The sequence below is a fragment of the Sesamum indicum genome, linkage group LG4, assembly GCF_000512975.1.
Source record: "Sesamum indicum cultivar Zhongzhi No. 13 linkage group LG4, S_indicum_v1.0, whole genome shotgun sequence".
Classification (NCBI taxonomy): Eukaryota; Viridiplantae; Streptophyta; class Magnoliopsida; order Lamiales; family Pedaliaceae; genus Sesamum; species Sesamum indicum.
In genome coordinates, this window is record NC_026148.1 from 2,546,296 (window position 1) to 2,565,103 (window position 18,808).

General features: G+C 32.9%; 2 protein-coding genes across 2 annotated transcripts in view; one reads left to right on the forward strand and one right to left on the reverse strand.

The window, feature by feature from the left end:
- Positions 1-4,954, forward strand: part of LOC105159823 (villin-2) — an 11,523-nt gene extending 6,569 nt beyond the window's left edge. Inside the window, 11 exon segments of the mRNA XM_020693280.1 lie at positions 1-39; positions 151-288; positions 582-710; positions 1,399-1,546; positions 1,682-1,692; positions 1,782-1,922; positions 2,000-2,125; positions 2,686-2,748; positions 3,560-3,815; positions 4,214-4,449; positions 4,530-4,954. The exon segment at positions 1-39 is cut by the window's left edge and continues 153 nt beyond it. Of these exon segments, the coding sequence (XP_020548939.1) occupies positions 1-39; positions 151-288; positions 582-710; positions 1,399-1,546; positions 1,682-1,692; positions 1,782-1,922; positions 2,000-2,125; positions 2,686-2,748; positions 3,560-3,815; positions 4,214-4,449; positions 4,530-4,643 (1,401 nt within the window). The 3' untranslated portion in view covers positions 4,644-4,954.
- Positions 11,549-13,409, reverse strand: LOC105159824. The gene has a single exon (XM_011077025.2). The coding sequence runs from the start codon at positions 13,135-13,137 to the stop codon at positions 11,698-11,700; it is 1,440 nt and encodes a 479-aa protein (XP_011075327.1). The 5' UTR covers positions 13,138-13,409; the 3' UTR covers positions 11,549-11,697.

The following is an 18,808-nucleotide window of genomic DNA, read 5'->3' on the forward strand; positions in this document are numbered from 1 at the left end:
CAGTTTGTTGCAATCTTTCAGCCTATGGTGGTTCTTAAGGTGTGCCCCTTTTACTACTTGGAATAAGAACATAAAGTAACTGTAAACCAGAAAAAAAGAAAAAATGAAAGTGTGAACCATTTCTCTGACATTATAGTATTGTTCTGAAAGGGTGGACTGAGCTCTGGCTACAAGAACTATATAGCTGATAAAGGTTTGAATGACGAAACATACACTGCTGATGGTGTTGCACTCATCCGCATATCTGGAACTTCTCGGCATAACAACAAAGCTGTTCAAGTTGAAGCTGTAAGTTTACGTGCATGTTTGCTTACACTCATTTCTGTCTCTGTTTTTTTCTATTCTGTCTTAAATTGTTATTGCGTTCTGCATACATTCGATGCTGTAATTCAAACCTACAATTCCTAGGAACTAAAATGAATGATGCTCACAGTTTAACTATCTCCAATTTGACTTTTATTACCAAGGGCAAGAAATTAATGCTTTGCCCCTCAGTGTTTATCCTGCTTGAACTCTAATAAAGACCTTTATGCTTGGGTGAATTTGTCTGATCTTTAATAAAATTCTGTCATACTTTTTAGGTGGCAACATCATTGAATTCAAATGATTGTTTTCTGCTGCAATCTGGATCATCAATTTTTAGTTGGCATGGTAATCAAGGCACCTTTGAGCAGCAACAGTTAGTAGCCAAAGTTGCCGAATTCCTGAAGGTATACATCTTGTGGAAGTTCACATCAGGTGTTCAGATTCTTGTTTAAAAATGATCTCCTAATTTGTAAATATCATTGCACTATCTAGGTTATCATTGAATGATGTGAAAGGAATAGTACTGATTGGTATATGTGAATGGCTTTTTATTCATCTAATTGCCTAATTGTTTTAGTTTGATGTTGATATCATTTTGGGTAGTGACTTAACATCTCAAAATTCAGCTTGAATCTCTGGTATTTTTCCAATTTGGGCTTGAAACCTGCAGTTTGAAACCATGGGTTATATCAAGTAGTTTTTTCCACAAAAACCTAGGTTGTGTTAAAAATTCTCCATCAATAAAATTTTCGCAAGCATTGCAAACTTTGAGGCTTGTTCAGCCTGCGTTGATGTGGTGGTGGAAGTGCAAAATTGGATAGTTCATGACTGATGTTTCCTACTGGACTTCTGCTGATGTGAGTGAGTATTGGTATCAAATCATCCGGTTCCCTGTGCTTTTAGCAGTCTGAATGCTCAAATGTCTAACTACTGCCTTTTAATTAGTAGGGCTATAAGTAATGGGCATTAGGAACTTAGCTGACCTTTTTATAGCGCATCTCAAAATCGTGTCTTCAAGATACTTATTTGTCTCTATCTTATACCTTCTGTTGTAATTGACAACTTTAATTTCCTACATCTTCATGAACTCAGCCAGGATCAACCATCAAGCACACCAAAGAAGGAACTGAGAGCTCATCTTTTTGGTTTGCTCTAGGAGGAAAACAAAATTACACCAGTAAGAAGGTCTCGCCTGAGGTTGTTAGAGATCCCCACTTGTTTGCATTCTCCTTTAATAAAGGTAGCAGTCTTATATTACGCTTGTTTTACTCCTCTCCTTTTAACCTAGTATGATTTTGCTGACATCTTCGATCTAGCAATTTCCTTTCTCTAACTTTTTCTCTGTTGATGCACATGCTGCCACATGGACCCTCAGGGAAGTTTGAGGTAAACATTGTATTAGGGTCAGTTTAAAGTTTCCTGAGCTGCTTATGCATTATAAACACGTGGATCCCTAAAGGATGTTCATTTGCCAGGTGGAAGAAATATATAACTTCTCTCAAGATGACCTTTTAACTGAGGATATATTGATACTCGACACGCATGCTGAAGTGTTTGTTTGGGTTGGCCAATCAGTAGATTTGAAAGACAAGCAAAATGCTTTTGAAATTGGACAGGTATTGGACATTTTAGATTTTCAATTGCTAGCGTTGTTCTTCCTTATGTGCCCAATTGACCCCGAAGCTTATCGCAGAAATACGTGGACATGGCTGTGTCCCTGGAGGGGTTGCTCCCAAATGTTCCATTATATAAAGTTACTGAAGGAAATGAGCCATGCTTCTTCACCACATATTTCTCATGGGATCCCGCTAAAGCTAGTGTATGTCACAGTTTCTCTTAATCTCAGGGCCATCATGATATTTCTTGTTTATTTTGGGATGTTTGTTGTCAACCAAATTTTGTGACATGATTTCCATGCCTCCTAATTTTCAACTTATCAGTGTGAGAGGCGGTTCCACTTGCAGGCATTATTTATGCCTTCAACTTTTAACACACTCAAAAAATTAGTTGCCTCTTTTCCATGTAGATGGTAAAGCTGAATGTCTTTAACATGCATTTTAACTTCTGAAGCTACCTGGTTCAAATCCGATTATACGCTACACATGCCATTGGTCAAGAATTCTTTTAATATTTGTGGGATAAAATTCAGGTCTGTTTAAGCATTAACCGGATGGTTGAATTAAAAGATACTATTATCTTTTAGAATAAATTGTTGGCCATTGAGTACATGAGATCATGATGTACTTCATAATGTCTTCATGGTAATTCTGGTGGAAGAGATTCTTGTGCTTTTTCCAGTTGTAGAGAAAAGTTGGTTTCCATATGATATTTGTACCATATATGCCCAGTTAACAAATTTTCCTGTGTTTGATAAAATAGGCACATGGAAACTCATTTCAAAAGAAAGTCATGCTACTCTTTGGTGCTGGTCATGCTGCAGAGGTAAACTAAGAATGGTGCAATGTTATCTACTTGGTTCTTGTGATTTTCGATGTTTGTTTTGTCAAGTGCTTTTTCTGGATATTTTGTTATCCTGTTCCTTGGCTAGAGTATATGTTAAAGCAGAAAGGGGGTTGGGAAAGGGATCAGAATGGCCCCTGGTGCAAGTTGGTATTGCCGATGCAGTTTGTTTATTTGTCATCTAGAGGCTTGTTAGATATATTGGCTGCTTTTGATTTTTAGTTTCAGATAGATGTTTAAGAATGCTTTGATTGTGAACATGTACGTTTAATTTTCTCTTGCCTGCCATTGTTAATTGCAAAAATTTCAACTTCCGTGCTAGCATTATCTTTTGTTAAATGCAACCTCTCAACATTCCTTGGGAGAGAGATTAGCTGCTTTCTGATTTTTAATTTAGATTGTTCAAGAATGTCTTTGCATCTTGAAATGTACGAGCAATATAGTATATATTCTCTTGCCTGTCATTGATAATTGCAGCCTCTCAACTTTCTAGCTCTCTTTATCCTCTTTTTCTATTTATCGTAGTTCAGTTAACAGAATTGCTCTATGTTGGGGCACATATTCTGCTGGGAGTTGAGTTTTTAGTTAAAATTATAACTGGATTTTCATTCTAGAATTTTATTCCCATCTTTAATTTTGCATTTATCCTTGTGCTTGCTGCACAAGTTGCAGTAGGGATGTTTTGGTTTGTTGAAACTTGAAATATTGATCTTCTTTTTCTCTATTGTAGAACTTGAGTTTTCAGATTTTGCTTGATATTGAATTGAATTGGTTTACGCATTATGTATATCAGGAGAAATCCAATGGTTCAAATCATGGGGGACCAACACAAAGAGCTTCAGCCTTGGCTGCTTTGAACTCTGCATTCAGTTCATCTTCATCTCCAAGGGCTGCTTCTAACCCAAGGCCAGCAGGGAAAAGTCAGGGGTCACAGAGAGCTGCTGCAGTGGCTGCTTTATCATCCGTTCTGACTGCTGAAAAGAAACGATCATCTTCAGTCTCTCCTGCGCGGCCAAGTAGAAGTCCACGTGCAGAAACTAGCTCTCCCGGTACCATGATTTTTTGAATATATCCTGGTTCATGTGTCCCATTCATTTGAGTGAAGTTAAAGCACTTTAGATCAAATCAGTAATAACTCGGACTGTTTGCTTTTGATGACTACAAACCACGTTACGAAGCATTAGCTGAATACATCTCGATGTTATTGCACTTGTAAGAACGAGTTTAGACACTCCAAATGAAGTCGGACATCTTCCCCTATCACTTTCAATGCTCTACTATGTTAATTGCACTCACCCTCTGATAATCTAATCCATTTTGTCTAAAGATCTGATTGCTATACTCCAAATGTGGGTTTCTGGAGGCTAACCTTAGTTTGTTCTCTGACGAGAACTGACATGTTTCACTTTGGTTTCTACTATTTGATTATTACTTCTGATGTTTTCAGTTTCTGCCAAAAGTGAAGGCGCTGGTGAGGTCGAACACCCCACAGAAGTTCTGAATGTCAAGGGAACTGAGACAGGTGAGGCGGCCCCAGAAACTAATGGGGGCGACTCCGGATCAAAGCCAGAGAATGACCAGGAGGAAAACGACTCTGAAAGTAATCAGACTACATTTAGCTATGAACAGTTGAGGGCTAAATCCGACAACCCAGTTAAAGGAATTGACTTTAAACGAAGAGAGGTTTTTGATGCTTGGTCCCTTTTATCTATTTCACTTTATTACATCATAGCAACGCTAATTCTTTCTTCCAAAACCTTCAGGCTTATCTTTCTGATGAAGAGTTCAAGTCGGTGCTGGGAATGGCAAAAGATTCATTCTATAAGTTGCCCAAGTGGAAGCAGGACATGTATAAAAGGAAAGTCGACCTCTTCTAGAAATGGATTTGCAAACTAAGTGCTGTTTTCCCTTATACCTGCAAGTTTTTGTTTGTTCCTCATCTATACTCCGGGTGCAGCCTACTTTTATGGGTTTTGAAGCCTGGACCGTGCATCTAGATTTTTGCAGTCTGCCTTACCATGCATCAAGTTGTGGGTATTTATTTTGATTATGTGGTGTCCGCCTTGAAGAGTGATTTACTTTTTTTTTTTCCGTCTCGTCTTCAACTACTTCTGCATGTGCCATGATCCCGGATTGTAGTTCGAAAACAACAGGCAGGTTATAAATTCTTTGATTTGGTTGGTATGTATCTCAGGTTTGTCAACACTGAACATCCTTTTATTCATTTATTTTATTTTATTTTCACTTAGAAGAGGGTGTATATGTATTGCATTTGTACATGCTAAGGAATGTAGATGAAGTTGTTTGCCATTAGATTCTATAAATATTGTACTTCTATTGAGTACTCTGTCGTTGTCGGTTCTTGAATTCGCTTGAACAGGACAATTTGAGTGAAAATATTGGCCTGAAAATTATGTCTAGTATGTTTTGTATTTATGCAAGAGATGTTCATCTTTTTCACTCTTCATTCTCATCTTATGAAATAATACTTACTATAGGTCCAATTTTATGATAGGAACAATTGCTAAATTTACATAGAACAGGTCATAATTTTTAAAATTCAAACAACAGCCCAATCTCATGTTTATTTCTTATTGAATTTAATACTCCATGTATAAAGAAAATTGTGATGAATTCTCTATTTTTGGTAGCATGTATTTATCATTCTTGATTTTTTCCCCCTAAATGATTCTTGATCAATCAATCTGAAATCTAAAAGATTCGAGGCCACTGAAGTTCAATTTATTTCTCTTTCTAAAATTTGAATTTATTTATCTAAATCCAAATTAATCAAAGCATCCACCAAAAAATAATGAATTATTTAACACTAATCACGACAAAATAGGGGTGTTCCAGCCATCATTATAACTGATGGGAAATACACCTTAAGTGTCCCTCACTCTTTAATTCTTTGAAACTTGGAGGCATCTTCATCCATCCAGAGGTCCACAAATTTGATATCAATCTTCTCAATCTCTTATTAAATTTTGAGGGTTTCTTTTATTTGGTTTTATTGCAATTAAATATACTTGTGGGGGCCTTTTTAATTTTTTAAAATGGTGAGGCTTTTGTTTCTTAAGTTGAAAACTTTATGCACACCAACCATCATTTCATATGATTATTATCCTTTGCTATAATCACTCTTATTGCATTATTGCTTCCTTTTTGGTTGGCATAATTAGTCATCTATTTGGAACCTATATTCCATTCATCGCTCAGAATAATATTTTTCTGATGTAATCATCACAATCTGAAATATAATTTCAAGAAAGTGGGATAATTTGGGGGGTTGTGGCTTAAATCATCAAGGTTAAGAGGGTACCCTACAAATTGATTGAAAATGAAATTTATTAGGTCCAAGTCACATGACAAAAAATCCAATGCACCTAAGGACATAAATTGAACATATTAATATGAATAAATTAAAAATAATGGTGGTTGGTAATTAGGATGGTGAGGTTGGCAATTGGGTTCACAGGACAAAGTGCATAAAGATGTATTATCATGTGATATATATATATATATATGTATATGTATAAGAGTAGAACCCTAACACTAACCTATATTCATATGCCACCCGTGTGAATGAAGCCATTATTTATTGCATTACACCTTCAATAGCAACCCTATCCGCATCTTATCTTATTCTACAACTTGAGTTTTCATAACCTTTTTCCAATTATTTAAAAAAAAATTGGTATTAATTGTTGTTCTAGTTTAATACTAGGTGCTATTAGATATAGTTATTTGATATTAATAATATATATATATAATTGTTATAGTTACCCATAATTATTATATATAGATATTTGATATTGATGATTGTAATCGACATACTCAAAAAGTAATAATTCATCGCCTTTGTTTCAAAAAAAAATTTTAATTTTAATTTTATTTTTGTTGATGTTCGTTTGTTTTAATAGTAATTTTTCTGAAGTTGTATGTTCGATTTAAAATAATTTATTGTATTGAATTAATTTTTGATATGTTGATTTACGTAGTTAATTAGTTGTTTCTCTTTAAAAGAAAAAGTAAAAAAGAATATGAAAGACTATAAAATTAAGTGATGAAATTAAAACTATCATTGGTCATATGGATCAAATCACAAGAATTTTATTTTGTCACTATAATGATTTTTATAATTTTAATAGTGATAATATATTTAAGCAAATGGTGTCATCATTAATTCTAGTTAGTGACGAAAACAATGGTTCATAAAAATTAAAAGGGAAAAGTATTATTTTAGTCCGCTAAGTATGTCTAATTTTAATTTTAGTCCGATAATTATGTCCATTTTTGTTTAGGTCCAGTAACTTACGAAATTGCTTACTTTTAGTCCCTTTTAGTCCCTCTAGCAAATTGCTATATTAATTAAAATAATTCAATCAAGTTTAGTATATAATACAGCAAAAGCTGCATGTCAATTCATTATTGGTTACTCTTCATGCAATTTTACAGGCTTGCAAGAAACATGTATCTGGCTGTATAAATATCACCCTATACACACACACGTGTGTGTATGTGTATGTGTATACATATAGATATTGTGATCTGTGCACTTCAAGAATCACCCTACATGAGAGGTTTGTTCGGTTTTACATATAACTTCATCTTATAAGGTTTTGGCTAGTGATCAATTCATTTCAGACGTAATTTTTAACAATATGATCGTCTAGTAAAAGGACATAGATGAGACCAAAATCATAGAACAAGAATAAACTGAATGTGAAATTAACGTACTAATATAGATCGGAGCTGCGAGCTGGGGCCAGCGCCGAGAATATTGATCTCTCGATACTCGATGACAATCTGAATGAGAGAGAACCGATGAGAGAGAGGCAAAAAACAAGAGCTATGATTTGTTTGGGAAACCAACAGATAGTCTGTGTTTGGCTGTCGATTCTTGATACTTCATTTAGATTTTTTTTTATTTTTTATTTTTTCAAACATATGTTTTTTCGGGCTCTTTTTGCGAGATTGAGGATATCTTGTAATTATGTACTTTTATGATAGGATTATCGGGCTTTACAAATTGTAAAGTGACTAACTGTAATTTCAAACTATTAAAAATGTATTTATAATCATGACAACTCTTACATAATTAAATGCAACTTAACCTAAATTAAATTGGTTCCTCTTCTTGCATTTTTACAGTCCTGCAAGAAATATTTTGCTGTAAAACAAAAAAACAAAACAAAAAAAAATCCACACACACGTACACGTGTGTGTACATGTGCAGATATATATATATATATATATATTGTGGAGCGCAAGAATTGAAGTGGGGCGGGTTTCGATTTTCCTTGTTCCATTCGTCTCCATCTACGCCCTCCTTTTTTATTTTTTTCAATTTTGATTTTTTTATATATATAAAAATATCAACTGATATTCTCTCAATTATTGTTTTTTTTTTTGTTTCTTGACCAAATTAATACATATGTATGTATATACTGTTTACTTTCCTGTGAATAGTAATTTACTTTCCTGTGATATTGCAAATGAATAAATTACTCGTATGAAAAAAAAAATAGCAATTTGCCCTGCTATACTGTTTAAAATGAAACAATTTATCTTCATGTCTAAAGAGGTAAAATTATTTTATTTTAAAAAATAAAGAGTAATAAATTATTATATTTTAAAAATATAAGGATGTAAATTGTTAATTTTTAGTAGTTTTGAGCAATGAATATTCAACTCATTTAAATTGGAGTGGGTTTGGGGTGCATTATTACATCATGTGTTTTAATTACTGAAATTGCAATGCTTGTCCACATTGTAATGGGAGGAGGCAATGTCAATGCTAAGTTTGTCTTAATAGAAGAGCTATCAGCCAATGCATTTTGGGTGGTTGCTTATCTTCTTCTAAAGTCCACTCATCAAAAGGCTTAGGATCCCTATCTTTCTCATCCCCACAACATCATATGCATACACACTTTCAATGAACTCTATCAATCAGATGAAGACACCTGGAATTCATTATTTCAGTCGGTGGTTTTGTCTTCTTCTTACAATGCTTGAATTTTGTGATGAATACGCAATCATGATGCTCTAATAGAGACCATCACCAAAATAATAATATATATATATATCATAAATGTAATTCTAATTTTTAAATATTAAAGAATTATAATTAATCATCATTCCAATAAATCTAACGATTTTCTCTTTTCAAATTCAGATCCCCCGTACTCATTCAAATGAGTGAACGAGTTCGATTCCATTTTTCTTATTTTTTTATATATGTAAATAGGCAGAGAAAGTAGGTACAATATAATATTATTCAATTTCAATCATAACTACTGACCGTACAATAGCCGTATTATTGTCGTCATGTATTTTTGTTAAGCATAATTATATTTAAACCCCTGATATATAATTTATTTACACAAATCATCACTATCTTTAAATAATTACATATACACCCATAAAAAAACATCAATATAATCACCCCTATTATTTAAAAAATATTAATATACAAAATACAATAATAATTTATATAAATAAATCATAAACGAGAGAGTTAAATATAAATTTTTCTTTTCTTTACAAGAACAAAGAGGTAAAAGGAGGGAAGCTTCTAGGGAATGTGGGGGGTGGGGTTGGCAACAGTGAACAATTTCCAACTCAAACAATTAATATTAAACTTAGCATAAATTGGGTATGATTAATTATCAATTAATAATAATTAATTAGATTTTCTGGGATAATTCCTTCCACTAATCTCAAAAAATAAGCACAGCTTGTCTGCCACTGCATTAAATTAGCATGAAGTGAAAGTCAATCAACACTCCCCACTTTTTGTCACCCTTAAAAAACTGCCCAATATCAGAATTGGGACTTGCAAATTAACACCAATTATTTCTTTATTTAATTTTGTTTAGGAGGGAAAGTTTGATTTGAATTTGATTAGAGTATAATTGTTTATTTTTTATTGGTCAACTTAAACTATTCATAAAAATGATAATTTAATTACGTTTCGACTTTGATTTATTTATACGGTGTACATTTCAAGATAAGTGATAAAAAGAAAAAATAATTAATTAATCGATCGTGTCTTACTAACTTCTCATATAAAAACTAGCACTTGCAGAATAAAGTTATTTACTGATGCAAAATCATGACCCCGACTCATATCCGTCTCAAAATTATTTTGCGCATCATCAAATAAATAGATTTATTTATAAAATAAATACATCTTCACGCGCGTTAATACATATGATGAGAGGCATTCTTAGCCTTATAATGATGGTTTGGTCAAAATATGATTTGTTGAACTGCAATGAGTCAGTAGTAAGTCAATCAAAGATAAATATAAATTTTTTTACTAATATTAGCAAATTTCATAAATTTTTACTTGTTGGGGATCTATTTATTATACGAAAACAAACATTATGAGTACTAAATGTAATCTTTCAAATTACAAGAGATTTACATGTAATTAAACTAAATCTCAAAAAAAATGCCAGAAGGGTACTCGTTATAATTTTTTATACATCGTCCATTCTCTTTTTTTTTTTTTTTTTTCTTTTTTCCTTGACCTAGTTGCCTTGAGTATGAAGGTAACTACTAACTAGGGTCTGCTTACTTCAATTAGCAAAAGTGAAAAGGGTGATAAATTAATCACAAAATATTTTTGGTCCAATAAAATAGAAAATGTCGTATTTTTAATTCCACATTATGTGGAATTAACATTTTTTATCTCATAAAAAAATTAAAAAAATATGTAAATATAATTCTAAAGTCTAAGAGAATTGATTCCACGTTATTAGTGCATTAGACCATATTCGTAATATTTTTATTTTTATTTTTTGGTGGGGGGGGGGGGGCCATCACGGGTGAAACTGGAAAGGGGAGAAACGCGGAAGGAAAGCAGCAGCAGCAGCACGTGGAGTGAATGAATGCGCTCTCTCTCTCTCTCGGCGCATAGTTGCTTCACATTACCTCCGTGACTTATGCCTACTACTTTTATTTATTACATCAACAACTTTAATTAATTATTATTATTATTATTATATAAGTCTAATAGAAATAAGGGCCACCCAGAAATAGGCCGACGGCTGCCCAACTGTGTTTAATTTTATTATATATTTGTCTTAAATTAATTTATTACTGATTTATAATATGTCAAATAATTTTTTTATGATCGAATTATCCTCATATGTCTTCACGCATTAGTGCATGTAATGAGATATTTTTTCACCGTTATAAGAGTAGTTCAGTTTGAAAAAAATTATTTGACCTGTAATACGTTATTAATAAGTCAATCAGAGGTAGATATCATTTTTCATTCAGTTGTTTTGTTAATATCGACAAATTTATTGAATTTTGACTAATGAAGGACTTATTTGTTATGTGAAAATAAATCTCAAAAATACTAAATGTAATTTTTTATATCACAAAAAATTTACGCGTAATTACATCAAATTTTAGGAAAGATGAATGTAATTATTCTTATTAAAAAAACATATTTATTATGTGTTTTATTAGAGTGAGAGGTGCATGGCAATTAACTGGTGACAGGCGGTAGTGAATGCTCTGTGAAAGCTCACAGGCAGCACATGTGGCAGAACCAATTTTGCCCCTAATAAACCTTCGGTAATCGCGGACTTGATTTGACTGTCAGTTATTCAAGATGACAGATGGCCACTGACACAAACTGGTCTTTTTGGTTTAGAAATATACAACAAGAAGAAAACTTCACCTTTTCTTCATCTAAATAAATTGGAAATCTAATTATTACAAGATGAAAGGGAGGGCAAAGAGAAATTTAAATTTAACAAAGTGAAAAACAAAAAGAGAACAATTTGGAAACTTATATAACCAAAACTTGGTTTTTTTTTTTTTATTACAACTGTGGTATGAACAAATCCTATAAAACCAACAAAAATTACTTTAATACCCTTTTCCAGGATCATTGTTGTTCTTTCACCTCTAGCAATCACTATAAACTGTAGAATCTATAGGGAATGAACATATATGCCTCATTACCATAGAATTCACATCCAAATTACTATTGCCCCGCCTAATCACCGTGTGGTTCTTGGTGAACAAATGACGACCCAATTTTGAGTTTGACCCGCCCGCTGAATTCAAGTCGGGTACTGTCTCACCCGACACTATCAAGTTCACATTCTTTAGTATGAAGTCGTTTCCAACGAGTTGGTTGAAAAGACCCGACTCGCTAACCGCATTCCTCTTCTTGTGCTGCATGGATGCTCGGACGATATCCGTCAGCATTGCGTTTGATAATCTCCGAACCCCTCTTGACCCGCCCATTATAATACCCGGGTGGACTGTCTTTTGCCGGGTTGGCTGATTTTTATCCGAGTTTCTCTTCACATGCTTGCCGGACGTTGTTGATTGGGTCAGGAGGACTGACTCGGGGCTCTGACTCCTAACCCGACCGAGTGGGTCACCCAGAAGCAACATTTCCTTTAAGTCCACTAACATTACGTGCTTAAAGTTCCTTCTGACCCGACCCAATAACATCGGGTAACAAGCCCATCTTCTTAAACTCATCGGAACATGATCCAAGAACCCGGATAAAGAATTCTCCGGGTCAAGCTCCTCCACATCAAAACCCACCACCGAGCCGTAACTCGGATGAGTCGACTCAGCTCCACCGTCCTCGCTGAGATTGGCTCGAATTCGTCTGCCCCAGATTGGTTCTCCACTTTCTTTCTCTTTCTTACTCGGTTTCACGAACTGGGTCGGGTCAAAACCATCCGGAGAGTGAGAACTGTTACCCGATTTCTCACTGTACTCCGCTAAGAGCTTCAAGAACGAGTCGTTCTCTTGAAGAATCGCATTGTCAAAGTCAGCGATTTTCGATGGGAAAATGAAGAGAAGATCGGATCTTGAAGCGAGGCTAGACCTGTAAAAGAGTCTGAGGAAAAGCTTCAACTCGTGTAGAGAGAGGGAGTCAAGTGCATGAGCCACAACGAGGTCGCTCATTGCTCTGGTGCCTCTTCTGTACAGAGTCCCCATTCCCTGCAATGCGTGCGACAAATTGGAAGGTGAAGAGGAAAATTCTTGGGGTCTGGAAGAGAGCTGCCGTCTGGGGACAGCGTAGAGGCGGCGGGCGGCGGGGGGGGAGGAGGGCAGAGTGGAGAGTGTGAAGAGGAGAAGGGTGGTGAAGAGGAGGAGCAAGCAAATGGAGATTGTGGATTGGGCTTTGTGGAGGAGATTGGTTGAATTTGTACGCATGAGAGGTGAAGATGAGAGATTGAAATTGTTGGGCTTTTTGGTGCTGGTTTGGTGTTGATGGTGGTTATGGTCTTCCTCAGGGAAGAAAACTAAGAGGAATCCCGTTCCCCACCCATCGCCGCCGCCGCTGCTGCCTTTGCTCTTGGCTGTGAATCCCATTCCCATCTCTCTCTCTCTCTCTTGCGCACAAAAACACACACTCACTAGCACACAGAGACGAAAAAGATTCAATCTTTAGTACTTAGGATTCTTCTCTCATGAGCTTCGCTTTCTGAATGGCTCCAGCTTCTTCTTCTTCTTCTCTCTCTTCAGTAGCTTTCCTTTTCTCTCTCTCTCTCTCTCTCTCTCTCTCTCTCTCTCTCTCTCCAATCTACATATATTTATTTGCACACATATGAGCGAAGGTGAGGTTCGTATATCAAACAACTTCCGTGGTAATTAAGAAGTGGTACTGTTGTTGTTCATCTTCTATTCTATCTTACGTTAATATAAGAAAGGTGGAGGGAGTGAGAGACAAAATTGCAATTTCCATCCTAAAATATAAAAACGTTTCTAATATTACTCTACACTTTTTGAAATACTAAATATTTATCTTATATTTTAAAAAAAAAATATTGCAAAATTACTTTCTCTATTGTAATATTAATCTCACACTAAACTCAGTCCCACATTTAGAAAAAATTATAAAATTAGTCTCAAGAGTTGCAAAATTACTGTTAAAAATTGTAATTTTTTTTATGAATTGGACTAATTTTGCAATATTTTTTTAAGGATAAACTAATTTTAGTTATTTTAAGAAATATAAAATTAATATTATAAACTATTCTATATTTTAGGATCAAAATTGCAATTTTTTGTGGAGTGGGAACTTTTCTTAAAGAGAAAGCGCGAATGGGAATAAAGTGCTTTTAGTGATTTGACTTGGGTAACAACTAGTCTAATATTTAATCAAACTTGCATTGATATTGTAATTGACTTGGAACTAGTCTAATATTTAATCAAACTTGCATTGATATTGTAAATGGTAAATCTGAATTTCTAACTCAAATCGAATTTAATTTAATTTGAATTAGTTACATATTAAGTATAATATATTTTATTATAATATTTATTTATTATTTAAAAAAATAATTAATTATATGATAAATTTATTATATTTATTGTATAATTAATTTGATTTGACCAAATTTAATTGAGTAACAATGCTTCAGGATAAATCGCTTTCCACACCAAAGTTTTCAATTTACTCTATAAAAAAAATATAAAAACTATTTTACTTTCTCACTCTACATACAGCTTTTTTTTTTCAATGCCATTTTCAAACTAATTTTTTTATTAAAAAAAAGTCATCAAGATTTGATATAAATATACTTTACAAGATAATCTAACTTAAGATATTAATATTAAATATTTTTCTTTTTTAGTAACTTAAACTTTTTAAATTATGCAGTCTTTTTCATATGGTATCAGAGCCCGATCAATTAAGAAATTTTCAGTTCGACTTTTATTACCACTCATTCATTAAAAAAAAAAAAATTAAGTACACTGTTTGCAATTGAGAAGAGCGTAGTGGTTGTTTAACAAAATGTTATAATAAATATTAATTTGAAAAAAAGCACGAAAATTAAGTTCAATAATAATAACTAGTAAAAAATGCACATTAGATGAGTGTGCAAATATAATAATATTTTTATTAAACTAATAATTTATTATCAAAATACAATTGACTAAAATAAAATAAAGAGAATAAATGGATGAAAGAAAATTCATATGTAAAGAAAATAAAATTATGAAGGAATGGGATAATAAATGGTGAGAAGTAGTTACTTGAATATGTAAAATAGAAAAACAAAATAAAAATAAAAAATAAAATAAAAATGACATATATAGACACGAAAACTACATCTAGGTCTAGCACATCTGAGGTTTGCTCCTGACTAACAAATAAGTCATTTTGTTAGTCAAAATTCACTGAATTTGCTGATATTAATAAAAACTAATTTTTTCACTAAACTATACTTGTAATGTTGAAGATATACCTCCCCACATGCATTAGCGCGTGGAGACTTATGAGGGTAAATTTTTTTATCATAAAAAGATTTATTTGACATGCAATAAGTCAATTGGGGGTAAAATATAGATTTTTTTTTTAATTTTTTGTAATTATAAACAAGTTCGGTGAATTTTGACTAATGAAAAAACTTATTAATTAGTCAGAAGCAAACTTTAGGGGTGTTAGATATAATTTTTCAAACTATAGGGGTCTACGTGAAATTACATCAAACCTCATGACAGGTGAGTGTAATTATCCTTAATAATAATAATTATTATTATTATTATGATATTTCAATATTTTGAAGAACTTCCATCCTCAAAGCAACAAAAATTGAAAAATAACAAATCCCCCCCCCCCCCCCCTTTTTTTTTTTTTTTTTTTTCAAAAAAAAAAAAAAAAAAAAAAAAAAAAAAAAAAAAAAAAAAAGAAATTGGGGTGTATTTGCAGCGTCGGTGGTAGGCGGTAGGTGGTGGGCAGTGGCAGGACTCGAGAATAATGCAATTGGGGCTAAAGGTACAACCTGCTTATGCGTGAACTTTCCTCCTTATAATTGCCTGCTGCTTTTGGGCTTTTCCCCTCTCATATGTGTCGTAATATTAGGCTTCTAAATAAATGGGCCATGCTAAAAACAATTGTACTTCCTCTTTTTTCCAATTTTTAAAATTTAACTATAGTAACTATGTACCATTGACTAGGATTTCTAAAGTACTTATAAGGGAATAATTTAGAATTAAATTAAATGATATGATATAAATATTCAATTGTTGGTTTCATTTTAATTTATGATATTATTTATTTTTAATAAATTGTAATTTGTAGTTTACTTTTTTATTAGGTATCAGTTTAATAATAAAAAGTAAAATTAAATTAAATTATAAATTAAAAGTACGATTACATACAATATGCACATGGATGTGGTATCAATATGTAATACAAATGTATAATAGAACATCTTTTATCAAATATATACCGCCGATGAATGTCTGTTGATCTCTTTATTCTTGAGGAGGTTTAGTCTTTTTAGACTAATCAATATAATGACGATAAACTTCAGTTTTTATTGTCAAATCATATAACGTTGGATGTGAAGTTTGACTCAACATATTATACTTATGCCCCTTTAATTGTCTTAAGGTGGGGGATCAATAGTTCGAGCGCTGGTCCGACAATCGGTTATATCATCCTCATTAGGCGAAGAAGAAAGACTTAGACATCATATAAGTTTGAAGGGTCTCTTTTCTTTTAACATGTCTTTTTAGAACAACAACGTAAAATTTTCACTAAAATGAAGTGTTGAAACTGACAAGTACATTACATTAAAACACTTAACATCATCTGAACTACAATAAATACTCATCTACCAAACTTAAATATATTGAACTGATAACTAATTATTAGGGTGCATTAATATATATAAATAATCACACAAACCTAACATGGCACGGGGTATCCATAATGCTGCAAAGACTTTTAGTGCGGGCATCTTTCTCCCAAGATATGCGGTAAAGATAGAACAGAGAAGCTGAGTTATCATTAACCGTGGACTATTATAGCATCATGTGACATGTGGTACTATGTTTTGTGGATTTGACTGAGGAATAGTTTTGAAATTCTTCATGAAACATGTGCCAACATTCTAAGCATGTCTTGCTCTTGATCAACCCTTCTGCCTATACATTACTTCCTATTTATCCACCCATTGATGTCTTAATTATTATGGATTGGTCAACACAAGTATATTGATTCAAATAAGAGATTTAGATCGTCTGTAAAGTAATTTAAGTTAAGTATTTTGAAACTTGAGAATAAAAAAAGATTATTGAACTCACTGGGTAGCCCCCATCAAAGGTTTTTCGATGGTTAAATTAATTCGAAAAATCAAAATGAAAGCTTGTCAACTAATTTGAAAATAATAAAATATGACGTACCCTGTCCAAAATGGCTATGGAGTATTTATACGTTACATGCTCATACTATGATTCCATGTGACATGATCTCGAGATCTCCAGTGCAAAGTGATCCAACGGTCTCGACTTCGGGTCGGATCGATAAAAAGTGCATGGATTTTTACCCTGTACGGATGTTTTACCTTTATTAAGGATATTTTAGTATTTTAATGTTAGGTCTAATATATACCCGTCGTATACATAAATATCCAAACGTCCAACTCTTATCTATTTCTTTAGAGATTTGATAAGAGGAAAGTGATGTGCAAGTCCTAACCATGTAATAAAGCTGGCCCCATATGCAAAGATCTTGAATTATTGCAGTTTTCTTACTAGTGTTTGATTGTTCTGTAATGGAAGGACAATGTCCATCCCCACCCCTACCCCCACCCTGGACTTGACCTTCTTACATATGTACTAACGTTATAATTGAGTAAAAAACAGCTCGTTTTCTGTCGGTAGAACGCGTAAAAACTACTATTCACATCGTCTATTACATATTTATATCCCATTTTTTTGTTATACTTTAACTATACACTTTACCTACATAAAAATTTTTCTTTAAATATACTGTTTTATGATAAAATATCCAAATTTATAAATTATAGGATATAAAGACCACCTTAAATAAATCAACGAAAGTGATGTAACAACAACGGCAAGCGTTAAAAGCCGTTTCAATATATATTATTAGACTTTCGATTATTTAAATATCTGAATTTGATCTGATCGAATTTAAGTTAATTAATGTGTGTATTGTTATGTTTTTGCTATATGTATAGTGTATAATTTTTTAAAAAAATAAATCGGTCAATTATAATAAAAAAATATATAATAGTTAATTTTTATGTGAACCAAATTATAAAGAAAGAAAAAGGGCAGGAGACATAAGGAAGTGACCAAAAAAGTTCAATTCTTTTACACTAATAATTAGTATGAGTGGATTGAATTTAATGAAAAGAGAAAGTGACTCATTTTGCTTTTTTTGAAATTTAATGAGTTTCAAATTTTATAAGCTCCACTAATTTAATTTTGGTTTGGGCCATGCCAGGGGAAGAAAGCCCATTGATATTTCTTGTGGTTTTATGGCCCATATATTAGTGGGCTGGACTTTACCGATTCATTTGGGCCTTGCTACTAAGTGCCACTAGGAAAAAGAAAATGACAATTTGCTACAATTTTAATAGTTATGGACTAAAAATCATAGTAAATTATAGAAATTTATGTGTAATTATCAAATCTAAAAAAAAACGAGTGTAATTATCCCTGGATTTAAGATTACATGACTTATATTTATTATGTGATAGTGATGCCCCTTCGAATGTTTACCTTAAAAGCCCAATGCAAGGAACTGGGGCCTTTAGTCTAACAAGCATAGCTCGATCAACCCACGAGTCATTCTAGCCACAATATTTTTACTAATTAGGTGGGTCTAAGAAAAAAACCCATTTCAACGAGCCTAGTTATCATACAACAGTGTGAGTACATCATATATGTGAGTGACACATTAAGATATATTATAGAGAAAAATCTCTAAATAAATCTAAAATGTATGGTTGGAATTGACTATTTAGTCAACAAATAACTGCATTGTTATATACTCGGGTTGATTGGACAATGCTTGATTAAACGGTCATACCTTCATCTAGATAAGTCAAAATCCTATGATTCTTTTATTCTTACAAAGCTAACACATGCAACTATCCAATTGCATTGGATTTGCCGCAACTAACTATCGCAGCTTGCCCCACGAATGCTTATAAATTGAGGAATGTTGTAATCATTTTGGAACCGCAAGCTATCACATTCAAACCCTTATTATCTCTCATTTTTA